This window comes from Rana temporaria, chromosome 5 (genome assembly GCF_905171775.1).
Source record: "Rana temporaria chromosome 5, aRanTem1.1, whole genome shotgun sequence".
NCBI classification, from domain to species: Eukaryota; Metazoa; Chordata; class Amphibia; order Anura; family Ranidae; genus Rana; species Rana temporaria.
In genome coordinates this window covers 290,263,608-290,278,505 of record NC_053493.1, presented here as the reverse complement: position 1 = coordinate 290,278,505, position 14,898 = coordinate 290,263,608, and the positions used below count along the sequence as shown (strand labels likewise).

Genomic DNA, 14,898 nt, shown 5'->3' with positions numbered 1-14,898 from the left:
TATGCAGTAACCAACCAAATGTCAGCTTACAGAACAAGTTGAATTCTGATTGAATACTGCTTAACGTTCAGCCATTTTTGTTTTTGTTTTGGATAGAGTGGGATTTCTACTGCTATTTGAGTCGTCTATTCCTCATCTTGGTAATCATAGTTCCAGGCCGATAGTGTGTCAGGGTATTTTACCCAGCAGCAACACAGAAAGAAATTTTTTAAGAAAAAATAATATTTTTAGTAAAGGGGAAGAAAGCCAGAGCGTTAGTCAGGTATTTATTACTGTCTGAGTTTCTTTTACCACTATATATGAACAATTGACACAACATTTACCCACAAATTCTCAACTCTTTATTCTTTGGTGTAAAATGTGTAATACGTCAATATAAATCAATGCATCTTTCATATACATATATGTACATTATAAAGATATATACAGCAAATATTCCGACCCATTTGACGATGAAGGGACTATATGGCAGATACCGCCTTAGACAACAATGGAGCCAGTTCATAAAAAAAGATCAGTCTTTAGCTTAGAGGCACAAAACTGTACAAAATCCATCCCGATTTGTCAACACTGTTAGGAATTTTGTAAGCATTATGGAGCATAGTTATGTCACAACAGCAATATGGCACAGACTAGATGTGTACATCAGTGGCTGTAATCTACTTATTTTCTCATCAATATATTAACAGAAAATTATCAGCTGACATAAAGTGCAATTACTGTTGTGCAACCAAATAAGGCAAGGTCAGGTTAGGTTAAGGGCAAATGTCAGTTGGAGATTCAGAAGTAGATAGGGTAAGGTATGATAGCCAGGGCGCCATTTCTTGGGCATCCTACCAAGTGCATCAAGTATAATTTCTTCAATGAAATAAGAGGTCCTTGGTCCCATTAAATTAAAATACAAAGGGTACTTCTTCTTAAGTTATTTCAGCTGGTCCAAAAATAAAGTAGTACAAATAAACACAAATATGGTAAAGGAAAAAAAATGAATGTGGATGATGCAAGTAGGTGAGTTCCCGATTTGAGTCTGTGGACTCCATCAACTGTCTCTTCCAGTCTAAGTGGTGAAGAGGCACACTGAACCAGTGGCACTTGATAGGATGTTGCTCTTTTTTCAGATCTATCTGGACTAGAGCCATCACTTGGTCTTTGGCCATTGAAAAGTAAATACCTTCCTCTGGAATCTTGCTCCATCCTAAATAGCTCGTATTCAGTGTGTGGAAGCCTTATTCCCAAAGCCTCACAACCATTTGTGTGAGTAACATCTTGCTCCACACCTACTTTCCAGGAACCATCTGCTCCACACTCGTTACCATTGAAAACGTTGAGTAGAGAAGCTGTGGCATAGTCCATTGGCGTCACCTTCATATGATTTACTGTAAAAAAAAAAGAAAGAAAAAATATTCAACATGCAAGAAACTCAGTTTGTGTACTGGGGTCAACACTAACTCACTATACTGTATTTATGGGGGAGCAGCATTGTCACTTACTTAGGCTGCTTTACTGTTTTTAACTACAAAAGCCTCATCCCTATCAAATAGTTTTGTAGTTCACAAAAGATAGCAATAAAAGCTGATAAAATTGTTTAGTGGAAATTAATATGGGTGAATCGCCATTGGGTTATAGCACCACATGCCTTTAATTAGACAAAATTGGAAAAAGGGGTATTGGTACTGGGACTTTTCAGGTGCATCATACTGAATGACAATATTTCATAAAAAAATCATTATTTATTAAAAAATATGCTAAATTATAAAGTCCACATAAAAACATTTATACTCATAACCCATTTCATATGATCCTTGTTTTCAAGGCGGTATATTGATGACAAAATCCAGACATGTTTCGGCCCCTGGGCTTCTTCAGGGGATATATTGTCCACTACTGGTCATGGCATTCTCTCAGATAAACACGGATGCCACGACAGATGCGGACAATATATCCCCTGAAGTAGCCGAGAGGACGAAATATGTCAGAATTTTGTCACCACTATACCACCTTGACAAATAAGGATCATATGAGATGGGTTATGAGTGTACATTTTTTTATGTGGACTTTATAATTTAGCCTATTTTTGAATAAATAATGATTTTTAATGAAATATTGTCGTTCAGTATTTTTATTTTTATATTTTGGTTCTTTTCTGACATTTATATTATCTAGATTACACAACAGAGTACTTACTGCTGTTTTGCAAGAAATATTACATATTTTTGTTTAGCCAAAATGTCATGTCAGGTTTCCAAATGTCCCCACGGTTAGCTCTTTTTATTATTGGCCTTCTATGTAACCACTTCAATACAGGGCTTTTATACCCACCTACATACCGGACCTATTCTGGCACTTCTCTCCTACATGTACAAATCATCATTCTTTTGCTAGAAAATTACTCAGAACCCCCAAACAATATATATGTTTTTTATCAGACACCCTAGGGCAGGGTTTGACAAATTTGCTTGGAATCTAGGAGCCAGCTAAAAAAGTTAGGAGCCAGAAAACACGCCCGGTTTCGACGAGCTTGCGCGCAGGAGCGAACACATACGTGAGCAGCGCCCGCATATGTAAACGGTGTTTAAACCACACATGTGAGGTATTGCCGCGATTGGTAGAGCGAGAGCAATAATTCTAGCCCTAGACCTCCTCTGTAACTCAAAACATGCAACCTGTAGATTTTTTTAAACGTCGCCTATGAAGATTTTAAAGGGTAAAAGTTTGTTGGCATTCCACGAGCGGACGCAATTTTAAAGCGTGACATGTTGGGTATGAATTTACTCGGCGTAACATTATCTTTCATAATATTAAAAAAAATGGGGATAACTTTACTGTTTTATTTTTTAATTAAAAAAAGTGTAATTTTTTCCCAAAAAAGTGCGCTTGTAAGACCGCTGCGCAAATACGGCGTGACAGAAAGTATTGCAACAATCGCCATTTTATTCTTTAGGGTGTTAGGATAGAAAATATATATAATGTTTGGGGGTTCTAATTAGAGGGAAGAAGATGGCATTGAAAATAGTGAAAAATAGTGAAAAATTACATTAGAATTGCTGTTTAACTTGTAATACCAACGGCCACCACCAGATGGCGCCAGCTTACACATCTGGTGGTAATAACTTGTAATACCAACGGCTCACCACCAGATGGAGCCAGCTCACAAAAAAACAAAAATATGTTTTTTTTTGCCCCCCTTCCAAGCCAAGTCGCCAGGACCCTATTTCTAGTCGCCATGGCGACCTGGCGCCCAGGATTTGTCGAGCCCTGCCCTAGGGAATAAAATGGCGGTTATTGCAACTTTTTATCTTGCACGGTATTTGCGCAATCATTTTTCAAACGCATTTTTTTTGGAAAAAAATGGTTTCATGTATTAAAAAATAACAAAACAGTAAAGTTAGCCCAATTTTTTTGTAAAATATGAAAGATGATGTTACACCGAGTAAATAGATACCCAACATGTCATGCTGTAAAATTGCACACACTCATGGAATGGCGCCAAACTTTGTTACTTAAAAATCTCCATAGGCGACGCTTGGAAAAATTTTACAGGTTACCAGTTTAGAGTTACAGAGGAGGTCTTGTTGCACACGCTCTAACGCACACGGCGATACCTCACATGTGTGGTTTGAATGACGTTTACATACGTGGGTGGGACTTACATGTGCATTCGCTTCTGAGCGCGAGCTACCGGGGAAAGGGGCATTTTAATTTTTATTTTTTTACTTATTTATTTATTTTTTACACTTTTTTTAATTTCAATTTTTTTGATTGCTTTTATTCCTATTACAAGAAATTTAAACATCCCTTGTAATAGGAATAGTGTGTGACAGGTCCTCTTTAAGGAGAGATGCGGGGTCAATAAGACCCCACATCTCTCCTCCAGGCTGGAAAGCATAAGATCGTGAAAAAAGATCTAATGCTTACTAGCCGCAATTGCGGCTTTGTTTACTTACGGTACCCGGGCGTGACGTCATCACATCGCGCCCAGGCCTCCGAGGGTCATAGAGATGACTGGTGACCATCTGGTCTTCAGTCATCTCTATGCTTCCTATCCGGTGCAGGGCGATCCTTTCTCCGGGCCCCCGATGGCACGGGGGAGCCCGGAGAAGCACCGGATGGTTGTGGGAGGGGGCTGTCCCCTCCCGCCGCCTATAAGAGCGATCAAGCGCCGCTATGATCATTCTTATGGTGCGCAGGATCGCCGCCGAAACACAATGATATCTGAATGATGCCTCTAGCTGCAGGCATCATTCAGATATCACTGCACAAAGTCCAGGACGTCATATGACGTCCACCCAGGATAGGAGATCCCCTTTGTGGACGTCATATGACGGTGTGCGGTATTGAAGTGATTAAATGATCATTTTAAATTATTGGTTTTAATACCTGTATATTTATTTAATCCTTTATTTTCCTTTCTCACGTTTCTAGCAAAGGTACTAGTTGCTTTGTTTCATCATTTATACAGAAAACCAATTCAATTACAATTTCTTACCTTTGAAGACAAATTCTGTTCCTCCCATGACCTTGGTTGATGTCACTCCTCTGCTGTAGCGCCCCTTGGCATAGATGGTAAAAGAAGGATGCTTGCAGATAGGATCTGAGTAGTGGTAGTAATATCCTTCCCAGGTATTGTTTTTATCATGGAAGATAAAGTGTCTGGTGAGGAAGAGTACTTCTGGTCGGACCTCACAGCGCTGGCTCACCCATTCTCCATTCAATCCAATAGTTAGGTCAGCTTTGGGAGGTAAGATTGGAGGGTGGTGTTCATCAGATCGGAGGATGACTCTGCAGGCCATGCATGATTGATCATGGTTCTGAAAAAGAAGTATAAATAAATCAGGGCATAAAATACAGTTTGTCACATACTAATTACAGTAACTGGATTCGGAGCTGCGGTTATTGTTTCAAAATACAAATATCAACATTGAATTATAGGCAAACGTCCACATACATAGATGAAATATATATGTTTTAGCTACCACATGACTGCCGAATGCTCAGATCTTGGTCTGGCCGGAGTGGTGACCAGTGACTGTCAGTTGCTGCTCTCCGCTCCTCCAGTGCTTACTGGAGTGTGGGGCTTTGAAGGGGCGGGTGCAGCTAGCTCAAGCTCTCTCAGCTGTGAGGTGAGTACAGTTGTCAATCAGGCATTTGGGTGGATTCTGTTAACATTGTTGTTATCCTTTCAGAGCCTGGAGTGGCTCTGCCTCGTCACTGCCCACTATCAGCTGGCTCTGGGTCATAGGAGAACAAGAGTATGTGAACTTCTATGACCCACAAGAGAAGTATGCCATAAAAAAGGCTTTGGTCATACTTCTCTTTTAAGGAAATACACTTTTCTTCTCCCAGCCTGTAGGTGGATAATGAAGAAGCAACAAACTGATAGTATCATCACTCTTCTCACTCAACTCTCTTCTCCTATCAGCTGTTAGCTTGTTGGTGCATTTGTGTGCAGCACACCTTGTTGGTGTGCTTTACACTGAGGGCTTTTTTTTTACACCATGTGCACAGCATACTGCACCACTGATGTCTGAAGGGGATCTGATGATTTAAATTAAAGTAGAACTTTAGGCAAAACATTTTTTTTCATATTGGATAGAGCAAGGAAGGCTTTTAACCCCTGTAAGGTTTATTTTTGGCATCTTTGTGCCATTGGGGGATTTTACCTTCACTTCCTGTACCATAGCCAAACAGGAAGTGAGAGGAAATACCTGCAAATAAAGAGAATTCCTTGGGGACCCCCAGGTCACCAGAACTAGTGTCCCCATTGGAAGATTTATCCTCTATTACTTTTCTTGGGATTTTCTTTTTACTTTCACTTTGAATGAGAAACAGGACAAATAGGGAGGATGAATCTCCCTAAAATCAACATAATGACTTGGCCCACCCTTTGCAGCTATAACAGCTTCAACTGTTGGACGAGAAGGCCTGGCTCGCAGTCTCTGCTTTAATTCATCCCAAAGGTGTTCTATTGGGTTGAGGTCAGGGCTCTATGCAGGCCATACAAGTTCCCCCACCCCAAACTCGCTCATTCATATCTTTATGGGCTTTGCTTTGTGCACTGGTGCATATCAGTTGGTGGAGGGGGATTATGGTGTGGGGTTGCTTTTCAGGGGTTGGGCTTGGCTCCTTAGTTCCAATGAAGGGAACTCTTGAGGCATCAGCATACCAAGACATTTTGGACAATTTCATGCTCATAACTTTGTGGGAACAGTTTAGGGATGGCCCCTTCCTGTTCCAACATGACTGCGCACCAGTGCACAAAGCAACGTCCATTAAGACATGGATGAGCGAGTTTGGGGTGGAGGAACTTGACTGCCTTGAACCCGATAGAACACCTTTGGGATCAATTAGAGTGGAAACAGTGAGCCAGTGCCTGACCTCACAAATGCGCTTCTGGAAGAATGGTCAAACATTCCCATAGACACACTCCTAAACCTTGTGGACAACCTTTCCAGAAGAGATGAAGCTGATATAGCTGCAAACGGTGGTCCAACTCAATATTGAACCCAACGGAGTAAGACTGGGATGTTATTAAAGTTTATGTGCGTGTAAATGCAGGCGTCCCAATACATTGACAATATAGAGTATGTGGTATAGCTGCGATTGTCAGGAGCAGGAGAATTTATTTTGAGGTGTTATTTGTTATGGCAGTAACAAGAAATATACAGCTACATTTTTTATTTACTATTTTGGGCCAGTTTTCTGATGATAATAAAAAAAAAAAAAAAGGAGATACCCATTATCACTTAACACCAAATGAATGCCCAATCTGTCCTTAAAAAAAATCCATAACAAAGCTTATAGTGGAACACCAGGAAAGGTACTAAATACCCATATGGGACCTGATCTACCTGCCAATGCATTTGTAATTCTATGAAGCTGCCCTTGGCACAGTCAAGAACATATTCCAGCCTACTGATTGGGCAGTGAAACACCAGCACACTGATTAGGTCATCCCACTGCTCTCTTTTACTGTCAGCATATGTACACTGCAAAAGACCATGATCCTAGTACTGCTTCTGTCTCTCCTAGTTTTGTTAAGCAGGGTTGCCACCTGCCCAGGATTCACCCGGACAGTCTGGGTTTTGAATCATGAAAAACCCCGGACACATTATTCAGGCAGGAATGTGGCTCAAAACAGGGCTTGACAGGAGGGTCAGGGGGCACTATGTGCTCCGCAATACAATTCTCTTTAGAGTACCCAAAGGTGTACCAGGTCTGTTACAATCCTATAGCATATAGAAAAATAAAATAAAAAATTGGCGCCGCTAAACTGTTCGGGTTTGGCTTGAGGAAAAAGTGTCTGTTGTCAAGACAGATTTATGTACTAACACTAGATACATTTACAAAAAAGATTTTTTCATATAATGAATACATAACTATATTACTTAGGGTTTTCTATATTTGCTTGGAGTTCAGTTTGACTCTACAAGATCACATTTAGATTCAGCTGCTAAATGGTTTTGCTGTCTGTGCCCAGTAACCTTAGCCTGGCAGATCTTTGCTAGGGCACTCCAGCACAGGAAAGGTTAAGATTAAGGAAAGAGCTGTGTTTGATGTTATATCAAAGCCCCCTTTGATCTTGATTAGAATATTGTGCTGCTTTTCCATAAAGGAAATGTTTGTCTGCAAAGATCTGTATCTCTACACTGCTGTCACATGTATTACGTTTTACAACACTACATGTTTCATAAATTCGAAACACTGACTTTTACTAAATTAATATACTCTGCCCCTGTTCAACATAAGCTAGTATTTTTTAATACATACTTTACTATACATATTCATATTATACTATGCATCTGTTTAAGAGCCCTGTCACGCTAGACTGCGTTTTCAGCACACAAAATTGCACTTAAAAAAATGAAGGATAACGTTTAAGAGTTCTTCTGAAAGCCATTTGAAAAATTAACTCATACAGCATTTTTTCATCTATTGATTCACGAGTTCTCATTCAAGTAAACAAAACTGGGTGCTAAATGCACCAAAAATTATATATTACACATCAAACTTACAGACATGTAATAAAGCATCTGGAGTAAAATTGGTCTAAAACCAGGTGGGCAATTTATATTGAAGCCCAACTTGAATTTTTTATTTTTTTTTCAAGTTTTGGACTAAGTGGGGAAAGGGTTTGAACTTCTGTCAGGTTTCTATTGCTGTCTGTACCCACTGTCCCTAGAAGAGGAAACTCTGTCGTTGATGCAAAATCTCACCAATGGGGCAGAAGCAGCAGAAAAAAAACACTTATTTGGTAGAATGGAGAGCAGTCAGAATTTCGTTTAAAGCTGGGTTCACATACAGTATATGCGAATTGGATGCAGAGTTTCACCGCATCCAATTTGCATGCCAGGTAAGTGTGACCAGCTTTCAATGGAGCCGGTTCACACAAGGGTCCTGTACGTCTTTGGGTCTGGTTCTGGTGCAAATTCAGGCAAAAATTCGGACCTGAATTGCACCTGTACAAAAACATACCAGACCCCATGCTTTGACCGCACATATGTGAACCCAGCCTAAGTATACATTCCTTTCCTTGCTAGCCAGCTCTGATTTCCAGCTCAACTAATCAGGGACACAGGTGGTAATGAAAATACTTTTTTGGTAGAGGAGGGAAGAGTTAGAAACTCTTCTAGGTTTCTACTCCTATCTGGCAAGCCTAACGTTAGACTTCAAGGTACTTTTAACAATATTTTGTATTAATAAAATGGTGATTGGTGGGTTATACATTTGTGTTAATAGTGTCTTACAGTGTGTAATGGCTGTGTAGAAAAACTGTGCACCATCTTTTTAAAAAATTACATATACTCAGAAAGTGAAAAACTGATGTCATATAGACAGTATCTTGTAAGGTTAATTGTGGCAGTTCACAAATTTACAGTACATTTCTTGACATGTGACAGTGCCTATGTACTCGAGTCTTGCCCACTCTTGCTTTTGAGGTCTGCTACTCTTGGAAGACTTGTAAGGAGGGATTTACTAAAACTGGAGAGTTCAAAATCTGATTCAGCTCTGCATAGAAACCAATCAGCTTCCAGGTTTTATTGTCAAAGCTTAATTGAACAAGCTAAAGTTAGAAGCTGATTGGTTCCTACCCACAGCTGCACCAGATTCCAAGTGGTCCAGTTTTAGTTAATCCCGCTGTAGTATCTTTCTTTGTTCTGTAGTGACAGCTGATAAGGACATTACTTGCTACTCATTGTTTTCCTGAGGGCTTGCTGGAGAGAAAGCTGCACCTAAGGACTTGTAGTGCAAGAATCTCCTTGCTTCTAATTCATTAATATTTCCACAAATGTTTTCTTTTTCCTTTTTTTCTGTTGTCTGCTGATGCCTCGCCCTTCTGTGCTGCTGTCTTTGGATCATTCTTTCTAATGAACATCCACCAGTCATCAGTTCAGCTTACAGTAGTTAATTATATCATCAGAAATGAAGTGGGGCACATCTGATATGAGGAAGCAAAGCACCAACCCTCTACTAATATGGATCATGCCAAATTGAGATGGAAAAGCCTAGTAGATTATTCTAGGGGAAATGCTCAGCTAATGAGGCTATTTAAATTAATTTCAGCAGACCCTTTAATACTTTAGTTAAGGAGGGCCAAGGTGCCCTGGATATACATGCTTCTTAACAAGAACTTTTCTTTGCTTCTCTGTGCATAGCGGTTGCTGGAATATCTGTGATATGTTCTTGTGTTTGCACAGATAAACTGTTGGACTGAATAGATCAGCTTTAGTATGAAATATTATATACTAAACCAGTTAAACAGGTTGAATCTGTATCTGTTGGCTGATTTACTCAGAGCAATTCAAAAATGTCTTTGTGTGACTAGCAGAAAATTAAAATTTTGTTGGCAGCAACGGATAATATAAATGTGATTTAAATAAAGAAGTGCTAGTATTAGGGCTTTTGATCTTATGTAATAAGAATAATATTGTTGAGGATATCCTGTATCCGTGACAGACAATGCCTGTCTAGTTGGAGGAAGAGAGAACAAAGTCAAAGCTTTCTTCCATTAAGTATACTTTCATTGAGGAAAACACAGGGCAGGGTGTGCTTAGATCTGCCCAACTACAATGGTGGAAGAGGAGTATAATGATCTATTAAAAGCAGTTTTGGTGGCCCTAAAAAACAAATCATAACACATTTTGTAACTGAGACCAATCCATTTACACTCTTAAACGTTTACTCCAGAAAATAATACCTTTGAAATATGCAAATGCTGTTGACCACCTTCCCTGGCTCATATAAATCCATCTTCTGGGAAGGACCTTGGCTTTTACGCAGAAGGAGTGGTGATGCTTCCATATTCTGGTCAAATTCTGCCAAGAGGCAGCAGATACCCAGGGCTATCTAAAGCACCAGTTGGGACTTTAGCACTTTGGTCAGTTTACCAAAATCACTTGTTGCCTAAAGTTTTTATTTAAGCTGGCTGCAGTCTGTATGTAGAAGTACTTACACAAGTAGTAAGATATGAATCCCACATATAAACTTTATTTTTATGATTGTAAAAGATGTAGAAATAAATCTAAATCAGACATGCACAAAATGATCTAATGTAAGATTCAACCCAGATTGGACTAATAGATAACCAGCTTATATCCACCACAAAGGTGAGCCCCATGTGCACTAGGGCACCATTTTTTTCATTTTTATTTTTCTTAAACAAAAAATTCTTTTAAAACCCTTGTTTTAACAGGGGCAGGCAAACTAAGTCTTATGGTCTGCTATCTTCTATTTAATTTGAAATTGTTATTGCATAGTTACATTGGTCCAGTTTGGACCAATGTAAGTATGCACATTTCATACCTCAGCAATTGCTTTTGAAGCTAAAAGTCACTGTAGTAGTCATTGCAACTATAGTGATAGCAGCGATCTCTTGGTCCTGTGCAGCGTGCCTTCTGCATAGTAACCATAGGCACTTACTCAGCATTGCCACCATTCACAGAAGGCCTTGTATTTTTTTGAATGAATATAAAGTGACCTCTGATTGGAGAAGGTAGAGCAAGGTGGTGACATCACAATCTCCTCCTCATCCAGTCAGAGAGCGTTTTGTAACCAAGCATGTATACTCCCTGCTTTTGTGATACCATTTAATTTGGTCATTGGTATAGGTGACACGCTTTAAATGGGGTGCCAAAAACAGGGCCTTTCTCAAACACCAGGTCAGTACTGATTGGCGCTCTTTTGTAGCACCAGTGTCTCAAAAGGTGGTTAATAAATAGAAAAGTGGCTTACCACCCCCATGCTGCCATTGGTTCACTGAATTCAGTGAAGGCACAGCCTTGCTTTAAAGTGAACTTGTTCTTTTCACATGCTGTGCAAAGCAACATGTTGATATTAATGCCTGCTTCCCCAGCGGCACATACTCCCTGGGGCTTGCTGGAGAGAAAGCTGCACCTAAAGACTTGCAGTGCAAGAATCTCTTTGCTTCTAATTCATTAGAGGACAGATTACCAGGTGCTTACCAGGTGCTTGCAGCAGTGCCCCCTAGCTTTAGTCACTGATAGCGCAGGTGCCCCCCTTTAACATTTGAGTAACATACTCCCTGTTCCTTTGGCTCCTTTCTAAGGAGCGAGGGATTGAAGTCCTGTGAAAAGTTTGATTCACTCTAGTCAGAGTTTACACAGGTTTTAGAAGTCTTTACTTATCCCTGTGTGACAGTGCTGTGACAACCACTAAGTATGCATATGTCACACGTTTCCCTATAGCCAGGAGTACTGTGTATTTTCTTCCCAGCAACTGAATGGGCAATAAAGGAGCAGAGGAAGGATGATTAGGTGCTGCTGTAAAAGCAGGCTGCATGGGCAAAGCACAGGTTTTCTTAAAATAATATATTTCAGGATAGAAATACAGGTACCACAATTTAACTACCTACCTCATTGAGCTGAAAGCAGCTCTAGACCCATATAATTGTTTCAGGGTGGTGGCTCACTAAATAGTGAATGAAAATAGAAATTCCAGACCTTGCAGCAGTAATGGCAGCTCCCATATTTCTATCCTGATAATTAAGAAGCAAAAGAAATGTGCAGTATGTCTTTTCAGTTTTAATCATGTGCACTTTGATTGATTTTTTTTAATTTTGAAAAAGGAAATGTAAAAGTTCTAACACAAAGCTGTATGTCTTGTTAAAACTTGCAAGGAGCATGTGATCATTGGGATGTATAGAGCAGTGAACCTGATTCTTTCACCAGCCATTCTGTGATCAAACAAAATGTATATACAGTTCATGAAAGACAGGCTTCTGCAATTACTGGAATCTCAGTCTATTTATAATGCATCATCTATTATAGTTATAAATAGTTAAATGACATTAAGTTAAAAAAACATTGTAGATAATCATGATATGTACATTTGGCTGTCCTCGGACAGCCTCAGACATGGCTAAAAGAAACCAAACACTGAATTAATAATGTGCCTTCATACATTAATTCAATTAATTTCTAGTTTTGTAAAAAAAAAAAAAAAAAAAAATCCCCTCCAAGTGAACTACATTTTTTATTTCAAAAATGTTATTTTGGAGCCATACTTTCTGTTCCAACAGAGGGCACTTAGATACACTTGATTTAACCTTCAGAATTAGGCCAGAGGTTTCCTTTAAGTGACACTGTTGCTTATTTAAAAAAAACATCAGAAAACACTTCTAACCACTACATCATTACTGTGTCCTGTAGAGACATATGCTCCAACAGAAGGAACCACAGAACAACATGGGGGTTCAGGCATTTGATACTCATGGAAGTGTCAGATGCTGAACATTTTTAGACAGTGTCATGCTTGGAGACTACAAAGATATGAGCAGCAGGAGGGATAAATATAATCTCTTTTCTTTGCTGGGAAGGTTTTTCAAATCTTCTTTTAGGTAGCAACAGAGTCCCTCTAACTGTATACTCATAAGTTTAGTTCCTTTGACCCTATCCTTACCCATCTTTAACCCTTTCCCTACCAGACCCTGTGCTCCACTTTTAAATTCAGATAATTTTTGCACTTTCCCTTTTTTCGTTTTTCAGAGTTTGTAAAAGACCCTACCGTAAAATCATTATTAGCGGAAATACACAATATAACTTACAAAATTTCAGCTAAATCCAAAATTGTATTGCGTTAATAACAAATATCTGTAAAATTCAAACTGTGCCTTTTGTGAAACAGTAAAAATTGAAGGTATGCAAAATGGTAAATGACTGGACGAATGTCGGATAATACTTTTAACATTTGATTTTGGAATGAATGTGATTTCACAAACGAAAACCACTTTCACTGTTAAAAATTAGTTTAACAGTTAGCACCTTCAAATTTTCTTTTAACCATGGTCTAAAACAAATGTAGATTTGACCCTAACGACGATTAGAAAATTGAACAAATTATACATTTCTAAATAAATTCTACCATTGTATAGCCAGCTTTACGCTAAAAGTCTGGAGATTATAATTTTTCCCTTACAGTTTTCAAAGTTTGTAAAAGACCCCTTAAACCATACATGTTCTGTTAATGATTTTTTAGGTTCTGCAATAGTTGTGCAAACATTTATCAAAGCAGGCACAAACACAACATAACTTACAAAAAAAATCCTACTAAATTCCAACTAAATCTAAAAGATAAAACTGTATTGAGTTAATAAAACAAAATATTTGCAAATTTTAAATGTCTTTTTGCGAAAACTGAAAAAAGGTACACAGAACTGTAAATAAACAATCTGGAGGTTGGCTTTCACCTATGCATTTGTCAATGCATTGATGTACATTGTGAATAAATAGCAAACAATATCAACATTGTAATGCGCTGTAACAATGGACTGCAACGCATACCAGCACACTGAACATGGGCACCTTAACTTATGCTCAATGATGTGAATGGGCCCACAGTGTGTTGGTGAACTGAAGCGTACCAACACATGTAAGGTGTATTACCGCTATGTCTTTAGAGCACATATTACGTGTGTGTGGGAGAGGGGTGTTTTAAGCCTTAATTACATGGCCGCAAAGGGCTGCACAGCATCAAGATTGAGCATACTTCTGTGCTCAGGAGTCATAGGCGATTGCCTACAGCCGTAGGCAATAGCATGTACAAAATTCCTATTTTGACAGGTGCGCAGCTCTAAATGCAGACAGTGTGTTGGGCAGATCGGGTCGCTCACCCTCACCTGCATGCCTGTCAATTTAGGATTTGCAGCTGTAGCGCTGCTGTGTCTTCTGGCGTAACATGGGCTGCATGCACACAGCTCCAGGCGGCTCCAGGTGCATAAACAAAGTGCTCATTCACGTACAACAGGCCCCTATCAATGAAACCTTAATTAAATGATTTAATATTTTTTACATTTGTATCTTTTCCATGCTGTGTTAAACTTGAACAGCCCTCTCTGGCTGCATAGTAGTCTATAGGTGGGTAACCAGGTGGCAGTAAAACCTTGGTTCAACCCCTATTTTTATGAGAGGGATACTAAGTAAGTAAAATTTTGATTTGATTTTTATTTTTTTTTGTCAAAAATCTGGACATTTCAGAAAAATTCACCATTTTGGCAGAAAGCATTGGGTTCAATTATGAAGGCAAAATGAAGGCTCTTCTTTGGCGGTTTCCAATTGTTAATTCATTTTTAAAAATGTATTACTTCTATAATTTATTTTTGGAACCACTTTTAAGAAAAGTCTTTCTTGGTGTACCTAGAAATAAATCCGGTGGCAGCTGTCACTGACATAGCTATATATTGGCAGTCCCAGGTTTGCTACTGTTTAAAAGTTCACAGAGAGCACAAGGGCATATTCAAAATCCTACTCTGATTTACTCGAAATCTTTCTGCTCAGACATGGCTTATACAAGATAATTTATGAAGCTCTTATTTTGTAAATTTCAAGCTAAAATGAATATATATAATCCTAAAAGAAGCCCTTGAGCTGCAGTTCTTCATAGAAT

The 14,898-nt window shown here is 39.0% G+C and overlaps 1 protein-coding gene across 1 annotated transcript in view; it reads right to left on the bottom strand.

Annotated features, from left to right (window-relative positions):
• Positions 1 to 318: 318 nt before the first annotated feature.
• APCDD1 (APC down-regulated 1) overlaps positions 319 to 14,898 on the bottom strand; it is an 80,503-nt gene continuing 65,923 nt past the window's right edge. The window contains exons 4-5 of the mRNA XM_040353958.1: positions 4,487 to 4,808; positions 319 to 1,376 (exon numbers count right to left, since the gene is read on the bottom strand). Of these exons, the coding sequence (XP_040209892.1) occupies positions 928 to 1,376; positions 4,487 to 4,808 (771 nt within the window). The 3' untranslated portion in view covers positions 319 to 927. The remainder of the gene's footprint in view (positions 1,377 to 4,486; positions 4,809 to 14,898) is intronic.